At 42.3% G+C, this 17,584-nt stretch overlaps 1 protein-coding gene across 1 annotated transcript in view; it reads left to right on the top strand.

Annotated features, from left to right (window-relative positions):
- The first annotated feature begins 11,018 nt into the window (after positions 1-11,018).
- Positions 11,019-17,584, top strand: part of lancl1 (LanC antibiotic synthetase component C-like 1 (bacterial)) — a 91,738-nt gene continuing 85,172 nt past the window's right edge. Inside the window, exon 1 of the mRNA XM_072261157.1 lies at positions 11,019-11,203. Coding sequence (XP_072117258.1) covers positions 11,120-11,203 — 84 coding nt within the window. The 5' untranslated portion in view covers positions 11,019-11,119. The remainder of the gene's footprint in view (positions 11,204-17,584) is intronic.

A 17,584-nucleotide genomic window follows, 5' to 3' on the forward strand; every position in this document is an offset into this window, starting at 1 on the left:
CATCTTTGTCCACACAAGAGGTCCATTCAAGAACCTTTTATCAGCTGGAGAGAAACTGTCCTTGTGGTATGTGTTTTAAAGTTTTTGTATCTTCTACTCAATAGGCTGGGGGAGAACAGAAAACGGTTGGGGTAGCAGGGGTCTTTGATTTTGTTGGCTGCTTTACCAAGGCAGTGAGAAGTGTAGACACAGTGTGCTTTGTCCACATCTCTCTGCAGTTTCTTGCAGTTTTGAACAGAGCAGATCCATTACTAAGACTTGATGCAATAGGATAGGATGGGTTCTATGATGCATTAATAAAAATTACATTAATGGCATATGCCATTCACATACTCCTGACATATCACCCAAAATGAATTATGTAAACATACAAAGAATGATTAATCAAACAATATATTTACAATATTACTCAAATATTGAAGGCACTTCACTCCTTCCTACTAGGCTATAAACTCCAACTCAATATAGAATGAAACTCAACTCAAATACATAATGTATTGCTCTCTGGTCATCATATGTATATAAAAGAGCCTCTGCTCTTCTCAATTGATCGAGCTGTCGCCTCCAGATGATATCAGATGAAATCTCCATGTGTAGGAGTGTGATCCAGTCTGTCCTTAATCTTTCCAAGTACACACTTCTGATCATCTATGTCGTCCCTCACCAGGACTACTTGTGCAAGAGTGAAACATTAAACCTCCTTGCTTGGGGAGCACTCAATTTGTCTCACCTGTTTGTCCTGTATAGTTCTTCTGAGATTGAATTTGAGGAGATCCAAGTGTGGGTGTAAGGGATGATCCAGGAGCAGCATATCTGGTCAGTTGTTGGTTGTGGAGTGAGCTGCATTGTGATATGCAAGAAGGAAACTGATGAGCTTCTGATTCAGTGTCACTGTAGTGTGTTCTACCGACATTGCTCACAGTGTGTTCTTCAGATCCTGGTCAAATCTTTGTAGCAGGGTAGTATGGTGCAGATGTAATATGTCTTATTCTATTCCTTTTCAGGAATGACTTAAATTGTTTTGTAACAAACTGCGGTCCATTGTCACTGACTAAGTGTTCCAGAACACCAGTCCTTCAGAAGAGGTTTCTCAAACCATCAACAGTGTGTGAAGCTGTAGTGGAGTCTATTGGGAACACTTCTGGCCATTTTGTAGCTGCATCCACTACTACCAAGAAATGTGTTCTTGAGAATGGTCCAGCAAAATCCACATGAATCCTCTGCAAGGGCAATGTGGGCCATTCCCAGGGATGGAGAGGCGCTGCTCTTAGCACCTTCTGGACGTGTTGGCATCCCAAACAGTGCATGGCAAGCTGTTTGATCTACTGATCTATCCCAGACCACCAGACAAAGCCTTGAGCCAACAGTTTTATTTTTGACCACACCTAGATGACCAGCATGTAGCTCGACCAATACTTTGGCTCTCAGTTTAGATGGTACAACAACTATAAATTGCCACATAAAGAAACCCCTGTCAAGGGCAAGTTCATCCCGGCACTGGGGGATCTGGAATTTCTGTTGCACATTTTGGGTGGCCATGTAGACCTGAAACAGTGAGGGTTTTTTTCTCTGGTTTCCCTTTGGATCATCTCTATTATAATAGGGAAACTTTTGATTTGCATTAGGGAGAATACGTCTAGAGGAGTGTCCCCTTTTGTAAAATTTTCAGGTATTTCTTTTTTCCAAGAGTAAACCAGACAATCCATCAGAATTTCCATAATTAGTTCTGTCAGTGGCCACCCATTTTAATTCCACTTCCCATATGTCCATCCATGGCCTCCTTCTGTTGGGATAAGGCCACACTTAGGTTGGAGGAGCAACATCTTGTATTCTGTTTGGGTAGCCTCCAACCTGATAGAATGAAAATCGATTTCTGAAACTTCCGGTAATGCCTCCACCTCCCCCCACCACCTTCACCATTTCTCATTTCTCATGTTACCTCCTTGGCCACCATCACTTCCCTCTGGTGCTCTTCCCCACTTTTTTCTTTCTTCCTGCCAGGATGCTGGAGCAGGGATCCAATCGCAGACCCAGTCCTATGCACACAGTGATATTAATTGAGTAAAAAATCCCAAAGTGCAAACAAAGTCAGCGTTAAAGTTCAGGCAGAGATCAAAACATCCTGAGAAATCCAAAAACCAGAATCAGGAAACAGGAAGAGTTAATATTCAGCCGGACAGAGTTCAGATACGAATGCTGGAAAGGCTCAGGAAAACTCACTGGCACAATCTGACAACAAACAGGTGTAAACAGAGGACTGAAATACACTGAGCAATAAACAGAGAGACAGGTGATAAGTGGAGCACAATGAGGCATAGGTGGCAGCAAACAGGTAATAATGAGAAACAGATGAGAAACGGAGTACTCAGTGATACAGGGGCCGGAGTAGAGCAGGAGTGGGGACAGGAACACATGACAATACAAAACCACAGACTGACGGCTAGGGGGAAACACACAAAAAGACAGTTCAACTGAAGGTACTGACACTTCCGTGGCCTTCTGTTTCTTTCACCAATCAGCTTCCTAGTTCTTTGCTTCATTCCTCCCCCTCCAAGTTTCACTTATCATCTGGCATTTCTCTCTCCCCTCCCTCCACCTTTCAATCTACTCTTCAGCTTCTTTTCTCCAGTCCTGCCAAAGGGTTTCAGCCTGAGACATCGACTACTATTTTCCATGGATGCTGCCTGGCCTACTGAGTTCCTCTAGCATTCTGTGTGAGTTGCTCGGATTTCCAGCATCTGCAGACTTCCTCTTGTTTGTCCATTAGTTGTCCTCTTGAATTCAGTCTTGTAATTGTGCCCTCCAAGAAACAGAGCCCATCTGTACATTCATGCCACTGCTGTTAGTGGAACACCCTTCTGTGGATTCAAAGTGGACACTATTGGTTGATGATCAGTAATGATGTTAAACCCTCTCCCATACAAGTACTGGTTGAAATGTTGTACACTCCAAAACAGACTCAAGTCCCCTCTGTCAATCTGTGCACAATTTTTCTCTCTGCAGCAGTAAGGGAATGTGATGCAAAGGCTGTTAACTTCCATCACTCATAACCTGTAACATAACTGCATGTATACCTTTATGCAAGGTGTCACATGCAAAATTCACAGGATGAAATGGATCATGATGTGTGAGTACAGTGTCTGACATCATAATTTCCTCTACCTTTTGGAAAGCCACTTCACACTGCTTTGTCTATTGCCATTTCTTCCCGATGTGTAGTAATGAGTTCAAGGGTTGGAGCATAGCAGCCAGGTTTGGCAGGAAACCTGTTATATTAATTGACAAATCCTAAAAAGGACAGCAACTGTGACACTTCCTTTGGCCCTGAAGCATCCACCACTGCTTTGATCTTGTCAGTCAATTGTGTGACCACGGTAAGTGTTACTTGGTTTAAAGAATTCACACTTGTCGCATTGTGCCCATAATTGTCTAATATTTTTTACACTTCTTGAGACTTTCGAAATGCTCCTTATCATACTCACTGAAACCAATTATCCGGTCTAGGTACCACTGAGTACCTGGGCAACCTTGAAGCCCCTGGTCCATAGCTTTCTGCTGGAGTGCAGATGCAGATGCTACTGCAAAAAGTAAGCCTATTATAGCGATGAAGCCTTTAAGAGTGTTTATGACTTTGGACTCTTCCTCCATCTCTATTCATAGGTAGGCTACGAATAGAGATGGCAACGTGACGCAGCACACGCGGCCGTTCCGAATGAATATCGATATGTGTTAACTAGGGAGACCGTGCATCAATCCGGATTTGATGGGGACAGCTGTGAAAGTGCAGAGGAACATCTGGAGCAACTTCTGCAATGCCTGCTTCACTGCCGCTGCTACTGTGCGATTGAGAATCTCCGGAGACGTAGGCCCCAAATCCTCGGCTTTGCGTATCGCCTGTTGCTGGGGCTGGGGTCGAAACACTTGGCAAAGATGGTGCTCAGTACGTAGGTGTCGGGAGGTGGTCAGAGGTTCGGAATTTTTCAGACGGACTCGGAGTCGGACTGTGGTCAGATGCTTCTGGGATGTTGCATCGGCAAGTTGGCGGCGCTGGGGGTTTACCGTCTGCATGAGATGATGGGACTTTGAGAGACTCTGAGACTTTTACTGTGCCATGGTCTGTTCTTATCAAATTACAGTATTGCTTTGCACTGTTGTAACTATATGTTATAATTATGTGGTTTTTGTTAGTTTTTAAGTCGGTTTGTCATGTGTTTTCGTGATATCATTCTGGAAAATCATTTTTATCATTTCTTAATGCATGCATTACTAAATGACAATAAAAGGGGACTGCATGTCCTCATAATCATATCATAAACCCAGAAAGGTTTGCAAAGATATCCTCTATTCTGGGCAGAGGGTATTGATCTACTTTCAGACATGGGTTGATGGTGACCTTAAAGTCATCACAAATCCTAACAGACCCATCCTTCTTGGCTATTAGGACAACTGGTGTTGTCCACAGGGTCCACACAACATTAGAAAGAATTCCTTCACCTTCATGCGATAGAGCTCACTGGCTACTTTATCACAGATGTTATATAGACCCAGAGGGACTTTGTAAAACTTGGATGTGGTGTTTTCATTTAACACTATTTTACCCTTGATATGTTTGTTTTCCAAAGCTGTCCTAGAACACTGCTGTGGCATTGTCCAGCACCTTTCTTAATTCTCTTTCAGTTGACTGTATTGTAAGGGATGTGGCATGCAAATAATGGATGGATCGCCAATCAAGCCTCTCAATGCTGATTCTCCTGTTTTTACCACATACAAGCTCAATTTGGCTTGTTGGTTGTTGTATTTCATTATTAAGAATGTCAATCCTACAGGAGTTATCTTTCCTCCAGTATAGGTTCTTAGTTAGATATTTGCAGGATTCAGTTCCGTACCTTTGAAATTCCATTCAAATACATTTAGTGAAATGGCTGAAACAGCTGATCCAGTATCCAATTCCATTTTAATTGATTTGTCATTCACTTCTGGTGTAAGCCATATTGTTCATCACTTGTTAATTTTCTCAAGGCTACTCAGTCCTTCTTCATTCTCATAATTATCAGATGTTTCGTCACAGCTGGCATAATAGTGCTCTTATTGAAACTGAAACTTGACTTTTTATCTTTTTCTCTTCTCTGTGCAGTCTATTTACCTTTGTCTGTCTGACATGCTCTTTATATGTATCCTACTTTGTTGCATTTTCTGCAGATTTCACCTTTAAACTCCATTGGTCTGGTGTACACGAGCCCCTGCCATAATGGTAACACAATTTGTCCAGCCAGGTCAGTTTTTGTTTGGACATTGCAATTTTGGTCACGCTCACTTTCATTCCTGACTACAACTCAATTGTGTTTCTGGCTGCTGTTTCCATTGATACAACAATTTCAACTGCTCTTCTAAATCTGAGTTGTGCTTCAGTTAGGAGCCATTTTGGAAAGTGCTCTTGTAAGGTTCCACAAACTAAATGATCTCTTAGTGCATCATTAAGCCCATCACTGAACTGACAATGCTCATACAATTTCTTCTATTCAACCACATAAACTGAAATGGACTCCCCTTCCTTTTGATTCCTCATATGAAATCTAAAGTGTTCTGCCATTAATAACGGTTTTGGTTCTAAATGTTCCTGCATTACGTTCACAATATCAGCAAAGCTCATTCTGGCTGGTTTGATGGAGCTGTTAAACCTCTAAGCACACTATATGCTTTTCCACCTATTGCACTCAGCAACACAAGCACTTGCTTTTAATCACGTTTCATTTGCTTCAAAACACTGCTTAATTCATTCAATATACATAATCCAGTTATCTGTTATACAACCAAATGTGTCTATTTTTCTGATGTAGCCAGCCATTTCTGCATATTTATTTATTTATTTATTTATTATTACCTGATACTCACTGATTATGAACCCATGGCTATACTCATTGCTTGTTAATTTAGTCCATTTTCTACTTATTTTTAAACTTGAATGTCTCTCTCAAAAGTGTTGCACTTTTTTTTAAACTCAAACATCTCCCTTCACTTCTGAAGAAAAATGTGCTGTACTTTTAAAACATTTGAATGGCTCTCTCTCGCTCTCCTATTGGAGAAAAACCTGCTGCACTTCAACAGGTAGGTGATCGCCGTGGATTTCTTTTAAAACTTCCTCATTTCCACTGTTGTGTTTTGTAATTCCAGAAATTAATTGAAAGAAAAATACAGGAGCTGGGCTGCTTATCTCCTTAATTTTTATTTCCTTTTTTTAATGAGGCACTCACATATGACATGATGGCATAATGATTTGTACCATTTACATACTTCTTCCATATTACCCATAATGTATTATGTAAAGAAACAAAGGATGCTCAATCAAACAATATCTTTACAATATTACTGAAATATTGCAAACACTACAAAAGCAACAGGGGAATATCAGAATTCTTTTTCTTAGGTAGAAATGTCAAGTGCTAGAGGATATGAAAGCTTAAAGGAGATGTGTGGTGCAAGTTCTTTTATGTAAAAAGTGGTGGGTGCCTGGAATGGGCAGCCAGGGGTGGTGTTAGAAAGAGGTATGATAGTGGTGTTTCAGAGATTGTTAGATTAACACCTAAAATACACAGTGCAGAGGGATAAAGATCATGTGCAGGCAGAAGAAACTTAGATGAATTTGGTTTGTGTTCCGCACACAGATTGTGGGCAAGAAGGACCTGTCCCTGTATCATACTGCTCTACATAGAAACATTCTAAACCAGCCTTTGTGCTCTTCTCAGCTGTTCCTAGTCTGAAGTGACTGAACTACACTGCTTCCCCTCCCCACTCACCAAGAGCTGCTTCTTCTTTTCAGGCTCTGCTTCGGTGCTGAAGATGACTTGCCTCCATTCCAGTTTCGTGGGTTCTGAGATGGTTAATAAAGTTGATATAGGAACCAGACACTCTTCCACAGATTGTCAGAAGGCAGATTGGGAGGTGTTCTCCACCCACCACTGATACATGTGTTTCCAGTGTATTAACTCGAGGATCTCAATACCATCCTGAATGCTCCTCTTCCTCTTTCAAGGACCATAGCGAGACATTCCGAGGCATCAGTGGAAATGTTGCATTTCCTCAAGGAAGACTTGAACTGTTTTTTTAGTTTATCTGATAACCTCTTCCCAAGATGGAGCTCAGAATAGAGAACCTGGTTCAGGACTGTGATGTTGAACGTACTCAGTGGCCCCTCTATTTCCTGTATGTAATAAAGTGGCCGTTGAGTGTATTATCATGGTCTTCTGCTGTTGTAGCCCATCTACTTCAAAGTTTGACATATTGTGCATTCAGAGATGCTCTTCTGTACACCACTATTGTAACACATTTATTTGAGTTACTGTCACCTTCCTGTCCGTTTGAAACAGTCTAGCCATTCTCCTCTGACCTCTCTCATTAACAAGGCTTTTTTGTCCACAAAACTGATGCTTGTTGGATGCTCTTTTTCACACACCATTCTCTGTAAATTCTAGAGATGGTCCTATGTGAAAATCCCAGGAGATCAGCTGTTTCTGAACTATTCATACCACTAAATCTATTGAATATTGAAAGGTCTAGATAGAGTGGACACAGATGGGATGTTTCCTACAGTGGGGAAATCTAGAACTGAGGCCACCAACTCAGAATACAAGGACATCTCTTTAGGATAGAGATGAGAAACAATTTATTTACCCAGAGGCTGATGAACACGTGGAATTCATTGCCAGATACGGCTGTGGAGGCCAAGTCATTGGGTATATATTTGAAGCAGAAGTTGATAGATTCTTTATTAGTAAGGACACCATAGGTTACGGGGAGAAGGCAGGAGAATGGGATTGAGAGGGATAATATAACAGCCATGATGGAATGGTGTTGCAGGCATGATGGGCTGAATGGCCTAATTCTGCTGCTATATATTGTGGTCTTATGGTATTTTTCCTGTGACTTGAGATGTCAACTGTAGGTAGTCCCCATTTCAAGAAGAGGACAGGGATCACCACATAGAGAAATAAGTTCAAGGTTTCTTTGTGAAAATGCAACACCTGCACTGATGCCTAGGTTTTGTGTCATGTTTGTGGTCTTGATCTTGAAACATCATTTTCCTTAATTGAATGAAGGCTGTGCTGGTGTACTGAAGTTGGTAATGAATTGCACAATGAGTGTCTGCCTCCATTGAGTGAAGGTTCCCAAAATTTGGGAAGTGCTCCACATTTTCCCGTGTCTTGTGTTAACCTTATAGTCTGAAGGCAATAAAGTTTGGAGCACAACCATCCCACTTTTTTCACAAAAGATGTAACAGATCACTAAAGTTCAAGTTTATTGTCATAAGCATACACTCGCAGGTATAAATGCCATGATACTGCTTTTTGCAGCAGTAGCACAATACATTACCAACATACATTTACACTCCCAGCCCAAGCATTGGCATCTGCTCGATTATAACATCCTCTCAGATAGCAAAGATGTCTGCATCACACACCATCATGAGCACAAATAATGCTGGACTCATTATTAATAGACTGCCAGCCCCTCATCTTATTTGCTATCCAATAAAAGCACATCTCTTTTTTTACATTAGCATAATTTTCTAGCAGAAGCCCCATGACTCTTGATTCTCATAATATTCAAAAATCCATCAACCTTTTTTGCTGAATGACAAAGTCCCGCATGGGAGGTTAGTCAGGAAAATTCAGTCGCTAGGTATACATGGAGATGTGGTAAATTAGATTAGACATTGGCTCAATGGAAGAAGCCAAAGAGTGGTAGTAGAGGATTGCTTCTCAGAGTGGAGGCCTGTGACTAGTGGTGTGCCATAGGGATCAGTGCTGAGTCCATTGTTATTTGTCATCTATGTCAATGATCTGGATGATAATGTGGTAAACTGGATCAGCAAATTTGCTGATGATACAAAGATTGGAGGTGTAGTGGACAGTGAGGAAGGTCTTCAAAGCTTGCAGAGGGATTTGGATCAGCTGGAAAAATGGGCTGAAAAGTGGCAGATGGAGTTTAATACAAACAAGTGTGAGGTATTGCACTTTGGAAGGGCAAACCAAGGTAGAACATACAGGGTAAATGGTAAGGCACTGAGGAGTGCAGTAGAACAGACGGAGATGGGAATACAGATACAAAATTCCCTAAAAGTGGCGTCACAGGTAGATAGGGTCGTAAAGAGAGCTTTTGGTACATTGGCCTTTACTAATCAAAGTATTGAGTATAAGAGCTGGAATGTTATGAGGAGGTTGTATAAGGCATTGGTGAGGCCGAATCTGGAGTATTGTGTTCAGTTTTGGCCACCAAATTACAGTAAGGATATTAATAAGGTTGAAAGAGTGCAGAGAAGGTTTACAAGGATGTTGCCGGGAATTGAGAAACTCAGTTACAGAGAAAGGTTGAATAGGTTAGGACTTTATTCCCTGGAGTGTAGAAGAATGAGGGAAGATTTGATAGAGGTATATAAAATTATGATGGGTATAGATAGAGTGAATGCAAGCAGGCTTTTTCCACTGAGGCAAGGGGAGAAAAAAACCAGAGGACATGGGTTAAGGGTGAAGGGGGAAAAGTTTAAAGGGAACATTAAGGGGGACTTTTTCACACAGAGCGTGGTGGGAGTGTGGAACGAGCAGCCAGACGAGGTGGTAAATGCGTGTTCTTTTTTAACATGTAAGAATAAATTGGACAGATACATGGATGGGAGGTGTATGGAGGGATATGGTCCGTGTACAGGTCAGTGGGACTAGGCAGAAAATGGTTCGGCACAGCCAAGAAGGGCCAAAAGGCCTGTTTCTGTGCTGTAGTTTTTCTATGGTTTCTAATATAGAGCGCACACAAAAAGCTTGAGGAACTCAGCAGATCAGGCAGTATCTGTGGAAAGAAATGAACAGCTTACACTTCTGGTCAAAACCCTTTTTCTGGACTGAAAGATAGAGGGGAGATGGCCATTATAAAGAAGTGTAGGGAAGGCATGAAGCTGACAGTCTATAGGTGGATTCAGGTGAGGAGGCAGATGGAAGAGGGGAGAGTGGAAATAACGGTATAAAGGGTGCACATACACAAAGAAATTGGGGGAACTCAGCGGTCAGGTAGCATCTATGAAGGGAATTAGACAATTTTTTTTGGATCAGGACCCTTCACTTGGACTGCAATGGAAGATGTAATTAGGCAGTACCAAAAGGTGTCAAGAAAGGGTGGAACAAAACTTTGCAGGTGAAGAGGGGTGATTGGCAGTTGGGGGAGGGGACAATGGGAGTAATATCAGGTGTGATCTGTGACTGGTCCTGACCCGAAACACTGACTGTTCATTTCTCCGCTTAGTTGCTGCTTGACCCAATGAATTTCTCTAGCTCCTTGGGGTGTTGCTCCAGATTTCTAGCATCTGCAGTCTCTTTTGTTTCCAAGGGACTACAGACAATGGAAAGGCAGATGGAGCATGGAATCAAGGGATGGAGGTGGTGAAGGGAATCAGTGGGAAGAGTTGTGTGAGTGATGGGCGGATGGTTTAGGTGGAAGAGGGGAAAGAAACAGGATGATTGGGGACATAATGGAAGTATGTTTAGTGCCCTGAACATATTTGTCAACTCAGCATCACACCCTACCTCGCTAGTGAATTGCAAAAATTCATTATAGACATATTCCCTTCTTTTCTCCGCCTTGCACGATGGGTCCCTATGGTTTCCAAAAGTTACCATATGCAGCACATCACCTGCTCTGCTGCGACAGCTGATAGCCGTGGTAAAATAAAGGTAGATACTGCCTAGCCTGCTGAGTTCCTCGAGCATTTTGTGTGTGTCGCTTGGATATCCAGCATCTGCAGATTTTCTCCAGCCTGTAGCGGTTCTTCCACCAATTTTCCGACAGTTGCTTCGCAGCGCCGACAGGGCTGTGGTATTGCTGTGACTGACAGTAAATTCTGCCTATAATCCCTGTGGTTAACAAACGACCGCGCCTTTTGATAGGCAGCTGGCGGAGGCTAAGGGGTGGGTCATTTGTGACTGCCTAGCGGTGGGCGGGACCGTCATGTGATCGACAATCTGGTTGGTTGGCGGTTGGAGCTGGTTGCTGTGGTTACCGAGGCCTAGTGGGTCGTCTGCACTGTGCGAACCCCGAGCTTGATTGGAGTTTAAGGCCCCATCAAACTGATCGAGGGATGGATTCGCGGTTCTTCAAAAACCCCTATTTGGACTATGAGAGTCCAGCGTCTACTGAAAGACTGTTCGACTCCACAGGACATGTGAGTGTGGGAGACAGGGTCCTAGAAGCTGCGGTCAGGGAGATGAGGGTGGGGGGGGGTGGTGAGGACGTACCCCCGGTGATGTGAGGAGGTACCCCCGGTGATGTGAGGAGGTGTAGTTGGTGTTGGGAGGAATGTGAATTGGATATTCGGTTGAGGATTTCCTGTGCCGTGGTGGGTCCGAGTCTATGTGTAGGAGGGACAGCTGCAGAGGAATCTCCTCGGGAGAGGCGGGGGCAGAATCGGGGCGGGGGGTGGGGGTAGGGTGAAAGATCTAGGCTCGCCCAGGAAAGAGAGGAACCTGAATAACTACGGGTTGGATCTGGATCTGGGCTTGAGCTAGAACTTGACCCATGGATGCTTGGGTCCCAGGCCTGCTCAGCTATCTGGAGCAACACACACAAAATGCTGGAGGAATTTAGGAGGTCAGGCAGCATCTGTGGGGGTAAATGAACAGTCAATGTTTCTGGCCGTGATCCTTCACCAAGACCTGTCCTGATTGAAGGGTTTCAACAAGAAATAGTTGCTATCTGACTTGAGTTCCTCTAGCCTTTTCTGTGTGTTGCTTATCTGTTGTTTAACTTTTTTTTGAGGAGACAATGGTGATGCCTTTCCAGTGCTGCAAGGTGCATCCAGGAAGACCACAAACTTTGAGCTGAGTCTGATCAATTTTATCATTGACATTTGCTCATGTTGCATCCATAGCAATATGAGAATTGATAAATGGTTGGTGAAAATGTCAATGAGTGGGGATCCTGTTACTAAAACAAATAAAAATTATGTACTAATGGCGTGTCTCCTTAAAGATGTAATTATAATGAAACCTTGTGAATTGACACCAAAATGTGGATTTTTAGCAAATTCCAAATTGCACAATGTCCAAAACACTAAAAGCCCATGGGAACTAAGGGAAGTTGATGTTGGAGACAAAATTTGTTCATGATCATCAAGAATTTGGGGTAATCAGTTCTGAAGAGCTTTATGCACCATTTTTTAATATCTGTATTTATCTACAAACCTCTGCATTTAATATATAATAGTAACTTTATTTATAGACCAATTTTCATACGGATCACGTAGTTTAAAATGTTTTACAATGGGATAAAAGTACAACCATAAAAATTAAGTATAAAAAGACACCTGAAAATAAAAGACAAAAAGATATTAATTAAAAAGAAGGTTGAATAAATAGGTTTTGAGCTGGCATTTAAAAGTGTCAGCTTATTCTGCATCCCTTGTAGCCTTAGGTACAGGTGTCCCCCGCTTTTTGAACATTCGCTTTACGAAACCTCACTGTTACGAAAGAACTACATTAGTACCCTGTTTTCGCTTTGAGAAGGTGTTTTCACTGTTACGAAGAAAGGCAGCGCGTGATAAAAAATTAGCGCACGAAAAAATCGGTGCGTGATAAAAGGCAGCGCGCACCCCGAGCAGCCGCTCCGCCCTGGATTCGGAACGGCATTGCTTAAACACGTTGCATTGAGCAGCCGTTAGCAAGATGAGTTCTAAGGTGTTGGAAAAGCCTGAAAGAGTAAGGGTGTTACACTTAGCGTAAAACTAGACATAATTAAGCATTTCGATCATGGTGAACGAAGCAAGGACAAAGTGAGTTTGGCTTGTGGAAGTTGATGAAGATGATGTTGAAGAGGTTTTGGCATCCCATGACCAAGAACTGATAGATGAAGAGCTGATGCAATTGGAAGAGGAAAGGATAACAAATCGAAACCGAATGCAGAAAGTGAAGCAACTGCGTGAGATTTTCGCTGCAATGATAAAGTACGACTTTAATTTTGAAAGGGTACATCGGTTTAGGGGATATTTGCAGGATGGTTTGAGTCCTTACAAACAACTGTATAATAGAAAAATGCGCGAGGCTCAGCGGTCAAGCAAGCCTTCCACATCAGCCACAGCAGACGACGAACCTCGACCTTCGACATTGAAGTGGGCAGTCATAGGAGAAGATGAGCTGCCTGCCCTGATCGACGATCACCACCCCAACACCCGGGCCCTGGACAGATACTGTATCGATTCGCGAAGAACGCAGCGATAGCCGGGAGGCACACAGCACATCTTTAAGAAAAAAGTCGAAATAAACATGCTAATTGATTAGGTGCCGCCTAGCACGTAATTGTCGGCCCAGATCAGAGGCAATGCAATCGGCAATTGCCTCTGATCTGCGCCGACATTTACGTGCCGGGCAGCACCTAATTAATTAGCATGTTTATTTCGACTTTTTTTCTCAACGATGTGCTATGTGCCTCCCGGCTACCGCTGGACCCCTGCGTTCTTCGCGGCAGCGTATCGGGTCAGCAGCCTGGAGGGTGGGGGCCACTGCACCACCCAGCCTGCAACGACTCAGTCTAACACACCATCCATCAGTGTGCTTGGCGCTGTTTTCCCAATTCTGGTAAGTGATACTACACTGTACATACATTATTTCTACTTTATATAGGCTGTGTATTTTTATGTGTTATTTGGTAGATTTGGCAGCTTCATAGTTTAAAGGTTACTGGAGAGCGTGTTTATGCCAACAGCGCTTGCATGAGATTTTTTGCCGAGAGCACTTGCGTGAGATTTTTGCTACAGAGATCTGTGCAGACAATCGTTGTAGAGAAGTATTTCTACTTTATATAGGCCGTGTATTTATCATATCATTCCTGCTTTTATTATATGTTACTGTTATTTTAGGTTTTATGTGTTATTTGTCATGATTTGGTAGGTTATTTTTGGGTCTGCGAACGCTCACAAAATTTTCCCATATAAATAAATGGTAATTGCTTCTTCGCTTCACAACATTTTGGCTAACAAACCGTTTCATAGGAACGCTCTACCTTCGGATGGCGGGGGAAACCTGTATTGAATTTCACAGATTCGGAGTGTAGTTCAAAAATATGATTGACATATGAGAAAACTAGAAGCAACGCCTGCAAATAAAGCGCATGGTGAAACTACAACCCAGGACAACATGTATGCTGAACTGTGAGTGTGACATACAGTAGAATGTGCAGATTATCTGTGCAAATTAGGCTCTGTGTCTTGTCACATCCATTTGTGAACAGCAGCATACATTTGGACAGATAACAGGAGTGGAAGGCTCTGAGAACATCAGCATCCTCAACAGTGACAGGACTTAGTATGCGAATGGAAAAAATAACACTAAGTTAAAGAAAGAGACATAACAATCTTCTGCAAAATACTGATGGTCCGAGGGTCCCATGCAAGGAAGGAAGTAAAAGAAATGAGTAATGTATTGGGGACAAAGGATCTTCATCTTTCAAATGTGAAGTTAAGGTCCATCCTTCCACATACTACGGTGAATGAAGCTACATTGGATTGGAGTTGCCAGCTGCGCATACTCAAGCACAGTTGTCATCTGTGTACCACAGAGTAACTGCTGGAGTTTGGGTAACTGTGGTTCTAAATTGTAGTTGTCATAGGCTGATCAGTTTTCCAAAAATTGAGAAGACTGGGTCCATTCCACTGTTGGATGTGAGGTGCAAAATTGCAGCAAGAAAGATTTAAAACTGTAAAAAATGAGGGGTAGTGTTTTGAATCAGTGATAGTGAGTGCTCACAAATATTTGGACTTGAGATTGAGCATTTTGTGGCTTCCTTTATCCTTTAAGGTGGTAAATGTTGCAGGTTTCAAAGGTGCAATCACAAGGGTTACTATGCACCTTGTAGATAATGCCACAGCCATATTGCATTATTGAAGGGAATAAATATTGAAGGTGGGAGATAGAGTGCCCGTCAGCCATATTATTTTCTGCTGAATGATAGAGAGTATTTTAAGTTGGAATGGCACTTACTAAGTCAAGAGTATTTCTGTTTTTCTTTCTGGCACAGATTTAACAAAATGAACCAGTCTTTGCAAAATATTGTGCAATTCTAAACCTACAATCTTCAGCAATATTTTGCCAGAAATAGTCTCTGCATGCACTACTGGGTGTGTCCCAGAGGCACTCCTTTGGAGAACTTGAAACAAACTCCCCAAATTAATTTTTATGTTTTTTGGATGCGATATCATATGTTTTATTTTTGAATTTTCCACAGTGTTGCAATCTAGCAAGGAAATGGTGTATGTATTTTTTTAAAGATTATTTTTGTAATATAAAATCAGTTTACCTGAAGGTGAGTCTTTAATGTGAAATGATTTTTTTTAGGATGAATTAGTGATGTCAGACATCGAAACACCAGTGAGTTTTCCAACTCGCATACTATCCTGACCTACAAAGGCATGCTACTGCTGCTATCTAATGGTCTAAATCCTGGAATTCCACCCAAAAACAGTGGAATATTTTCTAGTTTGTAAAATTTTCAGTGTATGTGTTCCATCCTTAAATGGTTTTAGAAGGTGGCGGTAAGAATACCTGCGAGCTGCTGCAGGCCGCCTGCTGGAGATATTTCCATAGTTTCTGAAGTGGAATTATTGTTTTTTTTACAGATACAGCGCAGAACAGGCCCATCCAGCCTAATGAGCCGTGCCGCCCAACAACACAGCTATTTAACCCTAGCCTAATTACAGGGCAATTTACAGTGACCAATTAACCTATTAATCTGTGGAACGTAGGAGGAAACTGAATACCCAGAGGAAACCCACATACTTCACAGGAAACAAGAGGAATTCTGCAGATGCTGGAAATTCAAGCAACACACATCAAAGTTGCTGGTGAACGCAGCAGGCCAGGCAGCATCTCTAGGAAGAGTTACAGTCGACGTTTCAGGCCGAGATCCTTCGTCAGGACTAACTGAAGGAAGAGTTAGTAAAGAAATCTCTTACTCACTCTTCCTTCAGTTAGTCCTGACGAAGGGTCCCGGCCTGAAACGTCGACTGTACCTCTTCCTAGAGATGCTGCCTGGCCTGCTGCGTTCACCAGCAACTTTGATGTGTGTTACTTCACGGGAAAGACATTCATGCAGATGGTGCTGCAATTGAACTCTAATGCCCTGAACTGTAATAGTCATGCTATGCTAGCGTAGATTTAGGACATTAAGGATGATATTTTTCTAAGTGAGGATGACACGTGGTATTGCTTCATGCCTGCTGCCCTTATCTTCATGGGCCGGGTTTTGGAAGCAGTGTAGGAGTGGCCTAGTGCATTGATGAGTGGAAGAATGAATATTGAAGTTAAGAGGGTATAGTATGCATTATGCAGGCTGCTTTGTCCCAAATGGTGCTGAACTTCTTCAGTTAAGAATATTTCTGATTTTCTTTCTGGGAGCGGGTATGATCACTTTGACGTGGTTCTATTATAACCCAAGTCAACCCCCAACAGTTTGAGGGAATTAGATAGGCAAAACATGTGGAGATTAAGAATAAAAGGGTTGTAATGGAAGGTGATTTTAATGTCGCTCATATTGGTTAGGAATGCCCTTGTGCAAAGAGGCTGGATGGGGTGGAATTTGTTAAATTTATCTGGGAGAGTTTTCTCCAACAATATGTAGATACCCCTACTAGGGAGCGGGAAGCACTGCACCTCCTTTTGGGAATGAAGTAAGATATATGAATAAGTGTAAGTGGGAGAGTAGTTTGGGACCAATAACCATAATTTGATTAGTTTTTAAATAGTTATGGAAAAAGATAGGACTAGTTCATGAGTTAAAGTCCTAAACTGGAGCAAGGCAAATTATGAAGACGTGTGACAGGATCATGCAAAAGTTGACTCAGACAGGCTGTTTGCAGGTAAGATGATGTCTGGCAAGTGGGAGGCTTTTAGCATTGAGACAGGGAGGGTTCAGAGACAGCATGTTTCTGGTGGAATGAATAGAGAGACTGGCAGAATTTGGGAGCACTGAGATTGATATTGAGGCCTTGGCCAGGAAAAACGAGGAGCTGTGTTATGGGTCTAGGCAGCTGTGATCAAGCAAGTCTTATGATGAGTATAAGGAGTACACCTGAAGGGGAAATTAGCAGGATAGAAAGAGGATGTGTGATAGCTCTGGCTTATAAGGTAAAGGAGAATGTGAAGAGATTTTACAATGATATTGAGAGGGTGACTAGGGAGGGAGTAAGTCCCATTCAGGGTCAATATGGCCATCTCTGTGGAGCCAAGTAAGATGAACAAGATAACATTTAAAAGACATTTGGATAGGAAGGTTTTTGATGGATATAGGCCAAATCAGGGCAAATGGGACTGATGTTGGTGAGCACCCTGATCTGAATGGATAATTGGGGCCATATGGTCTATTTCCATTCAATATTACAGCAAGACTCCATTTAAAATAAATATTGCTGATCTTTATCTACCATGGAGAAGGTTATGGAAGCTAAAGACTTAAGAGAAATGAATGGTGATGTCTTGCAACATGTCCACATTACAAAAGAAAAGGTATTGGTTGTTCTTGAAGCATATTAGGGTGGATGAATACCCAGAACCCAATT

The sequence above is a fragment of the Mobula birostris genome, chromosome 6, assembly GCF_030028105.1.
Source record: "Mobula birostris isolate sMobBir1 chromosome 6, sMobBir1.hap1, whole genome shotgun sequence".
NCBI classification, from domain to species: Eukaryota; Metazoa; Chordata; class Chondrichthyes; order Myliobatiformes; family Myliobatidae; genus Mobula; species Mobula birostris.